Source organism: Lissotriton vulgaris, chromosome 1_2 (assembly GCF_964263255.1).
Source record: "Lissotriton vulgaris chromosome 1_2, aLisVul1.2, whole genome shotgun sequence".
Lineage (NCBI taxonomy): Eukaryota > Metazoa > Chordata > Amphibia > Caudata > Salamandridae > Lissotriton > Lissotriton vulgaris.
This window is the reverse complement of record NC_141686.1, coordinates 222,807,692-222,825,584: the sequence shown is the minus strand read 5'-3', so window position 1 is coordinate 222,825,584 and position 17,893 is coordinate 222,807,692. Positions and strand designations below refer to the sequence as shown.

At 41.9% G+C, this 17,893-nt stretch overlaps 1 protein-coding gene across 1 annotated transcript; it reads right to left on the bottom strand.

Moving 5' to 3' along the window:
- Nucleotides 1-16,140: 16,140 nt before the first annotated feature.
- Nucleotides 16,141-17,091, bottom strand: LOC147735075 (olfactory receptor 5J3-like). Its single transcript, XM_086952600.1, has one exon. The coding sequence runs from the start codon at nt 17,089-17,091 to the stop codon at nt 16,141-16,143; it is 951 nt and encodes a 316-aa protein (XP_086808726.1).
- Nucleotides 17,092-17,893: the final 802 nt, after the last annotated feature.

Below are 17,893 nucleotides of genomic sequence, written 5' to 3'. Positions count from 1 at the left end.
GTCAAAGTGCAAGTGCTCCTTGTGTAAATTGGTATTTTGATTGGCTCTCCCTGATTGGCATATTTGTTTTACAATTAGGTCCCTAGTAAAGTGCAATGAGTGTGCCAGGGCTGGTAAACTAAATGCTACTAGTGGGCCTGCAGCACTGATTGTGCTACCCACACAGTTTGTTAACTGCAATGTCGACTTGGCAAGTGCACCCACTTGCCAGGCCCTAACTTCCCTTTTCTTACATATAGGACACTGCTATGGTAGGCCCAAGGTAGCCCCTTGGGCAGGGTGCAGTGTATGTGAAAGGTAGGACATGTACTGGTGTGTGTAACAGGCCCTGACAGTGAAATACTGCCAATTTAGTTTTAGTTTTATCACTAGTGAAAGGCTATCTTGCCCCATAGGACAGAATGGGGAATGCTTTGTCACATTTTACAAGCATATCTTTCCACAGGGATAAGATGGGAAAATGGAGTTTGATATCTCTGAACTCAGGATTTAATAACACATCTTTTAGTAAAGATGTTTTTTAAATTGTGGGTTAGAAAATAGCACTTTTAGAAAGTGGCTATTTTCTTGTTCAACCATCGTGTGTGCCTGTTTTTGGATTGACTTTCAGGTTTCAGTGTGAGAGAGAGACAGAGGATGTGCATTCCCTTTAGACAGCCTCTGGGGTGGAGGGGGTTAAGGTGTGCCTGGCCTTTTCTGGGTGACTCAGCCATGAGTTGCATAGACCCTGGTTGCATATAGAGTGATGGGGGATTTACCATGCACCTGAATGGAGCCTGTCTCCCTTGCACAATGCTGTCTCTACCTCCTGTGGTCATGTTGCACCAGAACTGGTTTGAACTGGGCTCAGAGTCCCCTGCATAAAGAGAACAGAGACATTTTGGGGTATGAGTATTAGACCTAAAACCTCTAAACTTTAGATCATCCCTGAAATTCAAGCGGAATCTTTACCAAGGAGAAGTGCTGGAGAGACTGAGGAGAAGTACTGCCACTTTGCTGTGTGCTGTGTTGGGTTGGCCTGGAGTTGCTGTTTCTGCCAAGGAAAGGAGAAGCACTTTGCTGTGCGCTGTGTCCCCTGCTTGAACGAGATCTCCAAGGACCTGAAGTGTGCTGGCCTACTGTTCTGACGTCTCAGGGACACAATTACTTCACCCCCAGCTCCCCTGAACTCTGTTGCTGTGAGTTCTGACCTGCCAAGAGGTGCCTGTACATGTTTGGGGCCTCTGGAGGCAGTTGCTGCTGTTTGGGAACAGGAAGAAGAGACTCAAAGAACTTCACAAATAGACGCATCGCTCTTCTTGCGGCTGCCTTCCCGATGCATCTACATGGCACGAGGAGAATTTCCACGCATTGCCCCGCTGCTGCGGAAACCGCTGCAGCGCCTGTCGCCACTGCAAGAATCCACACATTGAGGGGTCGCAGCTGAAGAGGACTGATGTAGCACCGTTTGATGCATTGATCGCTGACGCATCCCTGGATTTCCACGCATCGTACCTGTGAGGCAAGGTCGTCTGACGATTCACCTGTGGACCAGAATCGTCACGAAGAATCGATGCCTGACTCCCCATACAGAACGGATTTGACGCAACCTTTCCTCTGCATGCAGCAGGGCTGCCGCATCTCCTCCCCAAGTTCTTAGGAGTGTTGCATCTCTTTGTTTTCCGACACTTTGGCTGTATGGCTTTTAGAACTGTGACACATCTACAGGTACTTTGGTGAAAAGTCACGCATCCATAGTTTTCTCTGGTACAAGTCCTTAAAACCTTTTGAAAGTCATATTTTTAACAGTGTATGTTGGATTTTTGTTGTTTCAGCCTTGTTTGGTTTAGATAAAGATACTTTATTTTTCTAATTGTGTGTGGTTTCCTTTTGTGTTTTTTTCACTGTGTTACTGTGCATGTTGGTACAAATACTTTACACAATACCTTTGGGATAAGCCTGTCTCCTTGTGCCACCCTACCAAGCAGGTGAACAGGAGTTATCTAAAGTGTGTATCCCCTTACCCTGACTAGAAGCAATGGTCATTATTTGGACAACGGTACCTACCTCTGTCAACTAGAGACCCCCATTTCTAACAATAATGATCTCAGTTGGCAGGCATAGAAGTGTGGCATAAGCAATCACACATTATTATTCTATTCAGTTTTCTCTCTAGGGGCCTAGCTGTCAGTAATGTAGCAAATATAATCACCCTACTATTTGTTTTTAGCACCCAACAACAAGACTGGTCATCCATGTTCCTTTCTGGCACCGAAGCCCATGAAACTGTATATCACCTGGGGTGTGAACACAGTGGGACCGATTCACCAAAAATCTACTAATTTTACACTTGGAAATTTACATTTACGTCTGAATGTAGATTTATTAGTGTATAGAATTCATCAATTCCTGCTGAAAGGGCAATTTTAAGTGTGCAAATACACATTCTTCATTTTTTTCCTCCACAGAGAAAATATCTTTCTCATGGAGAAACATCTCCCCTAGTGCCTCTACCAAATGTATGGATGATCAGTTTTATTTCAACCCTGGAATGGGATTTAGGCAAGCCGTGAGCTGGATTCAAAATATGAGCCCTTCAAAGCAGGAAATGTTAGAAGTTTGTGAATACTCACACATTTAGTTGATTATGGAATTAACAAACGTACAAGGCTAACCATGCCTTGGAATGCATTTTCCTGTCCTCATGATGGCAATAGATGCCTGGTGCTAAGGAGACTGTGCCATGATGGGGTTGCTGTACACTGGAAATCAAACAGGGAAGACTAGTCATTCCATTACACTTGCAGTGGTACCTAACCAGTGCATGTTTGCAGTTTGAGCCTTCCTGTTCCTAGATCAACCCAATTCAAAGGACTGGATGATCAAGAAATTAATGGAATGAGGGGAACCCAGTGTAATGACTGAGGTACCGGTTCTAATTGGCGTGGTTATGACAATGCCCACCACCATCTCAGTATATGATGCAGTTTTGACTTTCATTCCACCTATTTGCAGAGCTTACGGATAGACTTTGACAACCTTATGCTATCTTATACACTTTTTTTGCTCCTTTTCGGGTCTAAGGGCCTGTGCTCGAGCGAAGCCATGTTCTTTTTCTGACACCATCTTGCTGAGCCTCTCTAGGTGAAGGGTAATGTTTTATGTTTGAGGTGTTATTCGCTAGCAGTGAACCAGCACGGACCGGTACTTATCGGTGGAATGTGCTCTCTTTGCGCCGGAGACGCAACAAACGCTTGGCCAGCTGCTGTTGTGTGCCTGGTACAAGGCAGTACATGAATCCTGTGAGAACAGTAGGCGGGTTCTTCTAGAAGCTTCGAGAAAGAGACCCATTCTATATTAGTGAAAGTGGGTCCAAGTGAGAGGGAGATGAATTGATGGCCTGTGAGACGACAGTCTGGCGGCTTTGATGGTCTGATGAAACTGCACGATGCAAACATGCATTCGTGTTTGTGGAGCAGAGAGTCTTTGCCTGACCAGAGAGGGACAGAGAGAGAGAGAGTTGGACCCTTCTTCCAGACACAGATGACCACCACTATGGTGAGATGTTCCATGTATATCTAATTTTATCTAACTTTACCTTTCATTTTCAGGTTCTATGTGTATGTATGTATTAATGTTTATTTCTTGCCATCACTATTATCATGTAATAAAGACCCTTGGAATGTGATTTTGGTTCTTATTCTTTGTAAAGGAAGATCAGGCCCCTTTTTTACCAAGTGCTTACAGAGGGATGGGCTATTTCCCCTCTAATGAGTAATTGTAGATACAGAAGGGAAATCGGCTCCTAAGCAGGAATACCAAAAGTATTAGTAGATCAACCCAACATAGCGTATGAGGTATGTACTGATTTTTCACCAGAAGGTGTTGCTTGTGCAGATGCGCGTTGTTCGTCAGGAGACGTTGCTGATTTCGCACCAGGGTGCATTGCTCGCGTAGATTTGCGTTGTTTGTCGTAAGGTTTTGCTGATTCACACCAGGGTGTGTTGCTCATGCAGATGCGCGTTGTTCGTCGGGAGACGTTGCTGATTTCGCAACTGGGTGCGTTGCTCGCGTAGATTCGGTTGTTCATTGGGCGACGTTGCAGATTTCGCACCAGGGTGCGTTGCTCGCGTAGATTCGCGTTGTTCGTCGGGAGACGTTGCTGATTCGTCGGAAGACGTTGCTATACATACCCTCGGAGCTATGATTTATTTCTTCTATAGAGTTAGTTTTATTTCTTTCTCAGGTAAGTATTCTGAAGTGAGGTGTTCTTAGGCAATCTGGGAAGGGCCTCGGATAAGTAATGACTGCCTGTATAACTAGCTGAAACACCCGAAGAAGCGGAAAAAATCAGTCATTGCATTTTTCCATCGGGACTCACAGGATCGTCGGGTGGAGAGTGTGTAGGAAAAATTGATAATATCTTGGCGTCATCACAATTGCGGAATTGAAGTTGAGTGAATCGTAAAGAAGAGATACATCATGTTTTCTAGGAAAGTAAAGACTGAATTTCAATTACCTGTAGAGATTCCTGGATGGGAATCGACTCCATATGGAGTATTGGCTCATGAGTGGGCTAATTCGTCGGGTTTGAGGGAAAACTGGAACTCGTGTTTGCTCGAGGCTGAACCGGCTCAGGTAGTATCATATTTACAGAAAGCGCTGGTAGTGAGGGGAGAGGAGCTTCCTATATTAGGACCAAGAGGATGGATTTTGTTAAATGCTTATAGAATAGTGCATGAAAAATATGTGAAAATACAACGTGAGTGTAAAGAGTTTGAAGAGCAGTATGTAGAAGTGAAAAATGCGAATACGCTGTTGAGATGTCAGAACAAATTGCTCTCAGATAAGTTGGAAACGTATGCAGAAAAAGCTGCAGTGTGTATCGCTAAATACAAGTACAGACATAGACGAGGCAGAGTTAACACCAGGAAGGTACGTCTAGCTATTGCAAAGACAGGACTTGATTGGAATCCTGAAGAGTGGGATGGAAATATTTGGGACTCTTCGGAGTCTTCAGGATCAGGTAAGGAGGAAAATAACAGAGCATAGCCAGCTAAGGTTCAAAGAGAAGACAAAACAGAAGTGTGCAGGGAAGTGCAGGCGCAATCGATTCATCGAAGAAAATTGCAGGGTGGTCCTAACCATCCTCATGGGGTACCTCTTGATAGTATAGAGGATTTTACACAACAAGAAATCAAGTATATTTTAGACAGATTTCGTCAGAAATCTGGTGAGAGTTGACTTACTTGGATGGTTCGAATTTTTGATTTGGGTGCTGCAGGCATAATGTTAGATTGTGGCGATGCAGTGAAGTTCTGCACGTTAAGCACAGACCCAACTGTTCAAGAATATTTCAGACATTATGAGAGTGACGAGCAAATGAGTTTGTTTCAACTGGCTGTGGCTGGCTGTAGTCATAAATATCCAACTGAATCGGACTGGCCGGTAAATGAGAAACCATGGTATACACTGAGAGACGCAACACAGAGATTGAAAGAGGAGGTGATGAAAACCTCTATTGTTTTAGATACAGCACACCGATTAATGGAGGGAGAGCTTAACACTTCTGTGAGAAATAAGATCATTCGTACTGCTCCCCCTGCTTATAAGCAGGTGATGATGACATTGTTAATTAATCAAACGGGAAACACATTGGCTGATGTGATTGAAGCGGTTCGTGAGTTAGGTGAGCTGGGAGAATGGATGAAGGCAGAAAGACCATCTAGACCTGAGGTCCGTACAGACAATAATCGACTAAGTAGACGAGACATGTTCCTTGCCCTACTTAAGGATGGGGTGAATGCGGCAGAGATTGATGGATTGGCTACTGCTAAATTATGGGAAATGTTCTGAAAGCGAGGTTTAGACAGGAAGGAAGGGAGCAGGAGAGTTAACAAACAAGACCATGACCGAAGAGATTCTGATGGAAGTGATGACGAGGGCCGCCATAGAGGGAGGAAAGATGATGTCTGGGATTATCATGATAGACGAGAGAGGGAAACATCTCACAGGTTTAGAATATCTCGAGACAGAGATAGAGACGAGAGAGGTACCTCTCCGGAGCGGAGAGTGAGAGATGAACGAGAAAAATATCCTGATCGTGGGTCACAGTCCTACCGAAGTGGAAAGAACCCATTTTATGAGGAAAGAGTTTACGAGCAAGAGATTTTACCCAAACGATATGAGAGTCTTTATTCCGATTTATCTTGGGCATCTGACAAAAACATAGCTGACTACGAAATAGATCAAGCTCCGGAACAGAATTGGGCTCGTAAGGATTACAGACCATATGTAGATATAGAGATTTTTTGGAAGCATCGTTATGTGCAACGGGCCCGAGCATTGGTAGATACAGGAGTGGAGGCCACTTTGATATATGGAAATCCCAAGAAGTTTAGAGGACAATATTTTACTATCACCGGATTGGGTGGTAAAGAGACCCCAGCAGTGCAAACGAATCTCCATTTGAGAATAGGGAAAATACCAAAACGAAAATATACTGTGCTGGTGGTGCTACTTTCTGAATACACAATTGGCATTGACATTTTGAAAGGAATGACCTTACATTTGAGTGATGGCTATTATCAGTTTGGTTTGCAGAATTATATTTCAACTAAACCTGTGAGAGTAGGACGTTTAAAAATTCCTCCTGTGAAATTGCCCCAAGCGACCAAAGTCATTTCAATGAAACAGTATTGAATCCCAGTTGGGCATGATGAGGAAATCAGTGCTACCATTCGAGATTGATGGAGGCCAGGGTTATAACTCTGATTACTTCCGCTTTTAACAATCCTGTGTGGCCCGTGCGTAAGAGTGATAATTCTTGGCGTATGACAGTTGACTATCGCAAATTGAACAAGTATACACCATCTTTGACTGTTGCTGTGCCAGATATTATTACTTTACTAGAAAAAGTTCAAAGACACCCAGGAACATGGTATGCAACTTCAAGATCAAATTGTCACTCATTTGCTGAGTAGAGGATGGGAAATTTGCTGTACCACAGAATAAGAAAGAAACTCAGAAGTTTATTGTTTTTTTTTGGATTTTGGAGACAACATGTTCCCCATTTGAGTCAGATTTTGGCCCCCTTGTACAAGGTTACACGTAAAAAGCATGCGTTTGAGTGGGGTGAGGCGCAGCAGACTGCATTTGAGATGGCAAAAGAGGTGATTCAACATGCTTTATATTTGTGGCCAGTGAGTGATGGCGCTGTCGATCTGAACGTGACTGTGCAAGGTTCTTATTCTAATTGGAGTTTATGGCAAAAACAAGGCAGAATGAAAGTACCTTTGGGTTTCTGGACTAAGAAATTACCTGATGCTGGTGATCATTATACACCCTTTGAGAAACAGCTACTTGCATGTTATTGGGCTTTGTTGGATACAGAACAGCTAACACTAGGGAACGATGTAGCTTTAAAACCTGAGATTCCTATCATGCAGTGGGTGGTAAGCTCCCTACTCATAGAATTGGACATGTGCAAGAAGCTAGTATCATCAAGTGGAAGTGGTACATTCAGGACAGGGCTTGTGTGGGTCCAAAAGGAACTGCGATGTTGCATGAGCAAGTGGCGCAGGCGCCAATCGAAGAGACAGAAAGTGATTGCTTCGTACATGTAGTACGGGATTCTCCTGTACAGTGGGGTAAGCCATTTAGTGATCTCTCTGTGGAGGATAGAATGCATGTATGGTTTACGGATGGTTCAGCGAGGTACATAGGAGCAAAGAGGTATTGGAAAGCAGTCTCGTACAACCCTGTCACAAAGAAGTTGTTGAGTACCACTGGTGAAGGAAAGAGAAGCCAATTTGCAGAATTGTATGCTGTTTATCAAGTTTTACAACAGGAACTGCCAGGTACTTGTCACCTTTATACTGATTCTTGCTCAATTGCAAACGGTTTGGCAGGTTGGCTCCCTACATGGTATAATCATGATAGGAAAATTAACTCGAAAGAGTTGTGGGGAAAAGAATTGTGGAAAGAAATTTGGAGTCTGCTACCTCAAAGTACTGTTACAGTCTTTCATGTTGATGCTCACACTTCCATATATTCCATTGATAGACTTTTTAACGTTATTGCAGATGAAATATCTAAAATCTCGGAGGCGGAGGTGGATGTGCAAGATTCCAATATCATGGGTCTGGCGAGGTGGGCACATCAAAAAGCAGGACACTTGGAGAGAAAATTACTAGCAGGTGGGCTGCAGATAGAGGAATATGCATTCCGTTAGATGTTATTAAAACTGTCATTTTGCAATGCCCCATTTGTCAGCATTCTCGACAACGAGAAGTTCCCCAAATAGTGAGAGGTCAGTTACACCTGCACAGATTTGGCAAATAGATTATGTAGGTCCTTTGCCCATGAGTAAGAATTGTCAATATATCTGTTCAATAGTGGACACCTTTACAGGTTATTTACTTGCTGTTCCTTACAAATGTGCTACCCAATTGAATACGATTAAAACCCTAGATTTGCTTACATTATACCATGGAACACCGTTACAAGTCCAATCGGACAACGATTCACATTTTAAAGGTAGATTGATGCAAGAATATTGTGCCCAGCATAACATTGAATGGATTTTTTATGTACCCTATTACCCACAGGCATCAGGCCTGATTGAGCGGATGAATGGATTGCTGAAAGACCAGTTGCCCAGACTGTCTGATGGCTCCTTGCGCAATTGGAAAGACTATCTGAATGATGCTTTGTTGATTTTGAATAATCTCCCCCTTTTCAATTCTGAAACCCCCTTGATGAGAATGTTGTCACCCCCTGTAAAAGTTCAATCTCACACAACTGAAAGTACTGTTATGTATTGGGAGATCACTCCTGGTGATTTGGCTCCTCATAGAGCTACACCTGTATCTGCTGGACTTGATTTACATGCTTTGAAACCTGTTCTACTGAAATGCCATGATATTGTTGCCATTGAGACTGGATTGGGTGTTCAAATGCCATCCGGACATTTTGGATGGATTGCTCCCGTTCTAGTTCTGATGAAACTTCACAGTGCAGATGTGCAGTCGTGTTCGTGGAAAAGAGAGTCTTGGCCTAACCAGAGAGGGACAGAGAGAGAGAGAGAGAGAGTTGGACCCTTCTTCAAGACACAGATGACCACCACTATGGTGAGATGTTCCATGTATATCTAATTTTATCTAGATTTCCCTTTCATTTTTAGGTTCTATATGTATGTATGTATGTATTAATGTTTATTTCTTGCCACCACTATTATCATGTAATAAAGACCCTTGGAATGTGAATTTTGGTTCTTATTCTTTGTAAAGGAAGGTCGGGCCCCTTTTTTACCAATTGCTTTCAGAGGGATGGGCTATTTCCCCTCTAATGAGTAATTGTAGATAGGGAAGGGAAATCGGCTCCTAAGCAGGAATACCAAAAGTATTAGTAGATCAACCCAACATAGCGTATGATGTATGTAGTGATTTTTCACCAGAAAGTGTTGCTCGTGCAGATGTGCGTTGTTCGTCGGGAGACATTGCTGAATTTGCACCAGGGTGCGTTGCTTGCCTAGATTCGCGTGGTTCTTCGTAAGGCGTTGCTGATTCACACCAGGGTGTGTTGCTCGTGCAGATGCGCGTTGTTCGTCGGGAGACATTGCTGATTTCGCACCAGGGTGCGTTGCTCGCGTAGATTCGCGTTGTTCGTCGGGAGACGTTGCTGATTCGTCGGAAGATGTTGCTATACATACCCTCGGAGCTATGATTTATTTCATCTATAGAGTTAGTTTTATTTCTTTCTCAGGTAAGTTTTCTGAAGTGAGGTGTTCTTAGGCAATCATGGAAGGGACTCGGATAAGTAATGACTGCCTGTATAACAAGCTGAAACACCCGAAGAAGCGGAAAAAATCATTACACCCAGGCACCCCCTTCATATTCTCAGACTGTAGACACCACCTTTTAACCTATTCTGCCAACAAGACAAAAGGACCATATTTCTGTGACTGGACATCACAAGTGAAGCCACCACCTGACGAAATATGGAAGGATTGCCTGCTGTGACAGTGCTCCTTGTCAATATTGTCCCCGTCAACATTCTCTAAACTACAGTAGACTGGTATAATATCTGCTTGAATCCTATTTCCAGTAGGAATTACGATTGGTGTGAAACTCTTCCCTACCTCAACAGTAGCTCACACTTGTTAGTGCAGCTCGACCGTCCATGCAGCCGAGGGGGGAAACACACTTGGGCATATTATCAAGAAACAGCATTATAATTACCGCCGCTTTAGCGACAGGAAACTGCAGCTAAAGCAGCGATAATGGGCTTGATAATATGCCCGTGTGAACTCCCATGGAAACCCACGTTCTGGTGTGAACATGGGCTTCTATTGGTATTCTCAAGGGCATATTATCAAGTCCATTAGCAGCAGTTTCTTGCCAGGCAGATTTACAAAGAAGTGCCACAGCGCAGCAACACAAGCCCTTTGGCTGCGAAATGCTGCAGCCCTTCCAAAGCACAGAAATGCAGAAATGTCTTGGCATATCATTTCATGTCTTGGTATGTCAGATGTCATAGCATATATCATGTAATATGTCATATGTCATGTTGAATGTCATATGTCATGCCATGTCATATGTGCCATTTCATGTCATTTGTCATGTCATATGTCATAATATTTGTTGTGTGATGTCATGTGCCATGTCATGTCATATGACATATGACATGTCATGTCATGACATTTGTAAATACATGTGTCATGTCATTGGTCAGTCATGTGTCACCGGCAGACCAGACGACCGCATACGCACGAGACGACGCCGCCGAATATATGGCATACACTTTATTCTTCTCTTATCCCACTGGATCTTGATGTATAGATGTTATTAGATTTGCCAACTACACAATTATAAACCCCATTGTTCAGACAACTATCAAGACGGATGGGACGTGTAGCATAAAAATACACTGCGTAAAGCCCTGAAGAAGTCCTGTTTCGGACGAAACGCGTTGGCTATTTTTATCTGCGAATTTTGAATAATAAAAGAAAGAATAAAACGAAGAAAATTGACTTGGAATTTTCTTGGGAGAACTGTTGGATTCCATCTTTGTCACAAAACAAATGTTTACCAAGCACTAATATCGTGTTTATTATACTGTTTTTGGTGTGCGAGGTCAACTTGTGAAGTTTGATGTATAGAACAATTCCTATTTGTTTTATGTTGGGATCTAGGGGGTTGTATCCCAGACCATTTGCACCCATATTATAGTAACAATAGGAACTTGACCCTCGGTGCGGCCCTTAAAGCCTCAATCCCTTTTTTCTGCTTTGACGAATGTGTCATTTATGTGATGTCATATGTCATGTCATTTCATGTCTTGTCATATATGATGTCATATGTCATGTCATTTCACGTCATACATCGTGTATGTCATATGTGATACCATGTCATGTTATGTCAAAAGTCATTTAATTTCATATGTCATGTCATATGTCATGTAATGTTTCATGTCATGTCATGCCATATGTCATGGCATGTCATGTAAAATGTAATGTCATATCGCCTGTCATGTCATATGTAATGCCATGGAATATGTCATGTCATTTCATGTGTCATGTCATGTGAAATGCCATATTTCATATCATGTCATGTAACATGTCATATGTCATGTATCATGTCATATCATGTCATATGTCATGTCATATGTCATGTGTCATGTCATGTACTGTGTCAGTACATGCCATATGTCATGTTGCATGTCATTGTGTCATGTGTCATGTGTCATGTGATGTCATGTATCATGTCATGTCTTGTGTCATGACGTTTCATGTGTCATCTCATGTGTCATGTTGTGTGATGTCATGTGATGGCATGTCATATGTGATGCCATATGTCATGTCATTTCGGGGCACATGCATCAAGCTAGGCAATTGCCATTCCTTAATAGCGATTATTAAGGTATCGCTATTAAGGAATCGCAATTGCCTATGCATGTATGTTTTGCTAAAATATTAGGGCCCGATTCACAGAATGAACTTAAGACTCAATCCTAAACTTACTACTATTTTGGTATTCACAGAATACACTTACTACTTTTGGCATTCACAGAATGAACTTACTACTTTTGGTATTCAAAGAAATTAGGACTTAAGACAGATTTAGGACAGACTTAAGACAAAATCCTAACTTCTGTGAATACCAAAAGTAGTAAGTTCATTCTGTGAATGCCAAAAGTAGTAGGTGCATTCTGTGAATACCAAAATAGTAGTAAGTTTAGGATTGAGTCTTAAGTCATTCTGTGAATCGGGCCCTTTGTGATTCCTACACATTCCTTAATTGTGAATCGAAAATTGTGATTTGCAATTAAGGAATAGCTTCCCATTCTTTCCAATGGGCCCAGAGTCCCATAGGAATGAATAGGATTGCACTCCCCATTGCGAGTACCAAATAGGTACTCAAAATTGCGCATGCAATTTGCAAGGGTGATAGGGGGCCAAAAGACCACCCTGAAACACCCCAATACAGGTAAGTGTGTACATGTGGCGCACATACATGCAATGTGTGTGAGCCACATGGCACATAGTAAAATGCAAAAAGGTGAATTTTTATAAGGATTTGCAAATTAACACCAACATAAAGATGGTAGTAATTTTAGTATCATTAAAGCAGGCTCACAATTTTTTCATGCTTTCAGCATTGCATCTAGGGAATTGCAAAAAGTGATTCCCTAGGCGCTTTTGCAAAATAGGTAATCACATAAATTGCTATTCTCTATTTTGCCATTGCTTTGGGCTTGATGCATCCCAAATATCTCAATACCTGACTGCAAATCGGCCTGTTTGTGAGCGGTATTTTGCTTGATGCATGTGCCCCTTCATGTCATATGTCATGTCATATGTCATACATCCTGATATTTCACGACATATGTCATATATCATTTCACTTCATAACACATGTCAAATTTCCTCTATTGTCATGTCGTATGTCATGACATGTCATATGTCATGGCATATGACATGTCATGTCATGTCACATGTCATATGTCATTTAATATGTCATGTCATATGTCATATTATTTCATGTGATATGTCATGTCATGAAATATGTCATGTTATATCATATGTAATGTCATTTCATTTGTCAAGTCATGTCATATTTCATGTCATGTCATATGTTATGTGAAGGCATTTGTCATGATGCAATGTGTAATTTTATGTCATGTTGTGGCATGTCAAATGTAATGTGTTGTGTGATATCATATGTCATGCCATGACATATGTTATGCTAAAAGAACGATTGATGGACAGAATGCAGAACAATATCATACATTGTACTGGGGTGAATGTATGACATTGTTCTGCATTCTGTCCATCAACTGTTAATTTTCCCATGAGGCACAGGGACAGACTGATTTGCATATATTCATGTCTGAACTGGTTTGGCAGAGTGAGCTAAAGAAGGATGATGGATTAAACCCAGATCAGTTGACTGTGGGTGAGTGCTTGCAATGTTCAACACTCCGTCCATCATCCCCTTTGGTTTTGCTTTGTTCACCTTAAGTTGGCAGGGTATGCCCAGATGTGGGTGCCTTGCTCACTCTGCCACTGGATTCAAGCTAGCCTGGCTGATGACAGCAGATTAGCCAGAAACCGGTCCCAGGATGCTTGTTTCCGGTCCAGGGAAGACATGGCTTGGCAGTTCGGGCTGGACTGTTCCAATGAGGCACAGGGTCATACTGATTTGCATATGGATATGTTTGAACTGGGGTGGCGTAGTGAGCTAAAGAATGATGATGGATTGAACCCATATCAGTTGACTGGGGGTGAGTGCTTGCAAGTTAAACACTCCGTCCATCATCCCCTTTAGTTTTGCACAAATCAAACAGTGCCTCACCAAATAGCTAAGAAGAAAAAAGATTTGGGAGTGACCTGACAGTTAAGACGGCTAACTAGAAGGTCAACCAAGTGGAAAAGAAAAACCCTACCTCAGCCCCGAATTAGGTTTGATCTCACTAAATGATACTGTCATTATCAAGGTCATCCACTGACTGAATGCTTCAATTTGCCTGTGACAGGCAAGCAAGCAAAAAAGTGTGAAAATGATTTGTTGAATGTCTAGTGACATAATCAGGAATAAGAAGCAGGTATATGCAACAAAGTCTTTACCCCTAGCTTCCCTCAGCAGCAAACCTTTTACCATCACTGACTGCCTTGTAAATTATGGCCTCAAGGCTCAAGAATCATTAACATCCTAACAGGCCAAAGACGTTTAACAGCAGCAACTCAGAGATACACTTGGATATGAAACCCTTCTAGATGCCATCACACAAACCCCTGATACACCATTGAAGACTTTCAGTGAAACCATAGACTAGCTATTGACAAATCTTAAAAAATACATATATTTACTTTTTGAAAAGTGCATCATTCCAACCAACTGCAGTGTCTCACAACCAAACTGAAGTCGGACAATCTGTATCTCTCCAAATGTATATAACTGTGTAAAATACCGTGGCCACCCTCTTCTGTTCCTTGGAAGTGCTTGGCCACAGATATACAAAGAAAGCTGTCCCATAGGTGAGTGTTACAGCTGCGAGGTACAAAGCACAAGTAGAGAAGGCCTTCATTCTCCAGGACAAAGAGCCAATCTTCAGGACAGTGGAAATAAGGTAACCAAATGACACTAATACATAGAGACAAGGTATGAAAAGATGAAGAGGATAAGTGATATAGAAAGCTGCCCCATAGGTGAGTGTTACAGCTGTGAGGTACAAAGCACAAGTAGAGAAGGCCTTCATTCTCCAGGACAAAGAGCCAATCTTCAGGACAGTGGAAATAAGGTAACCAATTGACACTAATACATAGAGACAAGGGATGAAAAGATGAAGAGGATAAGTGTGTTGACGCTTGTATCTGTGCATGAGAGGTCCAGCAAGGGTTGAATGTCACAGATAAAGAGCTGAAGAGCATTAGAGGTACTGTTCACATAGCATCCTTAGCACTCAAGAGCAACAAACAATTAGCGTCAATCTGTTCACCACACCTGCATCATGGCCCAGAATTCAGCATGCCTTGCCCATGATCCACTTGTCTCAAAGAATTTCATTAGTGACTAGGTAGTAGGTCAACGCGATCCAAATCCAATTCACATGCAACCCAACACATGTTCATGTGACTTTTCCACAATTGATAGATGGATTCAGCAGTGTTGCACTGCAGTGAACCAGAGTCACAGGTCACCCAGAGAAAGCCATCAACAGCTCATTTACAAGTTTCATTGTCCTTCAAAGACTGCATTTGGAGAGCAAAGTAACACTACGAGTGGAAAGGCAAGCACTGCCTTGGATTTCACATGATAACAGGACACTTCTGATGTGCTGCTTGAACCAGGGACGCTAATAACAAATGTGTCCAAGTTATTGCTAGGTGTAGTAGCTGTGCTTTCTGGACATTATCCTGCTGTATATGCCATTAAACAATCCTGGATTCATCTGCATTGGTGTCCGTGCCCTGACTAACCATCAGATTAGATTGTAAACTCATGTGACAATTACCTGTTGCAATCAGCATCAGTTGTCTGGTTCTCCACTGCTGTCCTGTTCATTAACTATGGGATTGTTAGACTTACAGTGCTGATGTGTTTTTCTTTGTTTTATTTTCCACTATTGGACATTTTGATATTTCTTTGGTTTTAGGAGGAATGTAGTGTCCTTAGGACAAGTCACTGTAGTTCCCACACCAAACACTTATGCACTCACCTATTACAGGTGTCACCAGTAAGGTGAGCCTGCTAATATCAGGAGTTTGGTTCATGTACCTTCACTCAAATTATCTAGTGCAATCGTTGTCTCATTGTCTCAGCCGTTGCTTTACTCTCAAAGTAATGAGATTACAGGGAGTAGAGACCTTATCCAAAAGATATTTGCTTAGGAAGATGTAAGCGGCATAGAAAGGATTCTAGGCAATGGGTAGACCTGGTTCTGAAAGGTGATTGGTCATCAGTGTGAAGTCCATCAGAGATGTAAGTCCGACCAGAAGGGAAATTGCTCTCTGCAGCTTTTACTGTGATGTGATTTAATGTTGCACAAGTGCCGACCCAAAATCCATGATCACATGCGCTTTAAATGTTAACAAAGCAATCTGCATTATATTGACAGTATCTTGAAAGTATCTTAAAAGTGTACTCTTGCATAATAAACCTAATTTAGATGAGGGCAAAGACTAAGAAATAGTCTTTTGTTCACAATATTTTTAAACTCTGACTTTATGTCACTGTTCCTCAGGCAGTAGATTAAAGGATTCAACATAGGCATTATCACTGAGTAAAACACCGTAGCCACCCTCTTCTGTTCCTTGGAAGTGCTTGGCCACAGATATACAAAGAAAACTGTCCCATAGGTGAGTGTTACAGCTGTGAGGTGTGAAGCACAAGTAGAGAAGGCCTTCATTCTCCCAGACACAGAGCCAATCTTCAGGACAGTGGCAATAATGTAACCATATGAAACTAATATGGTCAGGAGAGAAGACATAGAGACAAGGGAGGGAAAGATGTAGAGGATAAGTGTGTTGACTCTTGTATCTGTGCATGAGAGGTCCAGCAAGGGTTGAATGTCACAGATAAAGTGCTGAAGAGCATTAGAGGTGCAGAAGGACAGATGGAAAGTGCAACCGGTCTCAATGAATGCATGCAAGAAGCCAAAGGTGTACGCACCAGAAACAAAGAAAACACACTTCCTCTGGTTCATCACAGCTGGATATAACAGTGGGTTACAGATGGCAATATATCGATCAATGGCCATTACAGCAAAGAGGAAGTTCTCAGTGGTACCCATGGCACAGAGGAAATAGATCTGGAATGCGCAACCTAGGAAAGAGATGACCTTCTCTTCTGTCAAGAAATCAACTAGCATCTTAGGAGTGATTGCAGAGGAGAAACAGATATCCAGGAAGGATAGGCTACTGATGAAGAAGTACATGGGTGTGTGAAGGCTGGGTGAGATCCGTACTGCCAAGATGATCCCAATGTTCCATAGAAGAGTCATGGAATAGATGAAAAGAAACAGCACAAACAGTGGGATTTGTAAGTGTCTCAGACTGGTGAACCCCAGGAGTACAAACTTTGTAACCATGGTGTGATTCTTCCACTCCATCATGTGTGCTCCTGAAATAGAAAAATGTATTTCATATAATGACTTATTTTACTTTCAACAGTCTGTGCTTCACATAGTCTAACAATTGATATTGATATACAGTCAGGTATAATATTATTTTTTGTAACTTTGTGTTACTCTTCGTTAGAATTGGCATTTTTCAGGGTCGCACCCAGATGTTTGCTTTCTGTTTCTGAGGTGGCTAGTCAGAATTTTGAAAAACAAAAAATTATGTGACAAAATGTTGTGTGGAGAATATCGAGGACAATGATATTGTGAAGGTAAGTTTCAATAGGATTGCAATGATTTGCTATACATAACTCCACATATATATTATTTGAATATATATATCTTCCAGGTACGTAGATGTGGAGTTAAGAATGGTAAATCTATACTTACTTATTTGCACTTACCATCTCCATATTTTGTTCCTTGATATTTTTGACACAATATTCCGACCACATGATATTTGTGTTTATGATATTCTGTCAGTGATTTGTTATTGAACCCGTTTTTGCTGGCATTAGGACTCTACTTTTTCCCTGTTAAACAGTGATAAAGTGCTTAAGTTCTTCTCCTAAAAAAAGTACTATACCAAATTGATACCTGTAATTTATATATAAGTCCCTAATAAATGGTACAATATGTACCCAGAGCCTGTAAATTAAATACTACTAGTGGTGTGCTGCACACATTGTGCCACCCTCTAACATAGCACTGTAAAACATGCCTAATGGTCAGTCCCTGCAGCCTGTGTGCGCAGTTTTGAAACAGCCATTTCATCCTGGCTAAATAAACTTCT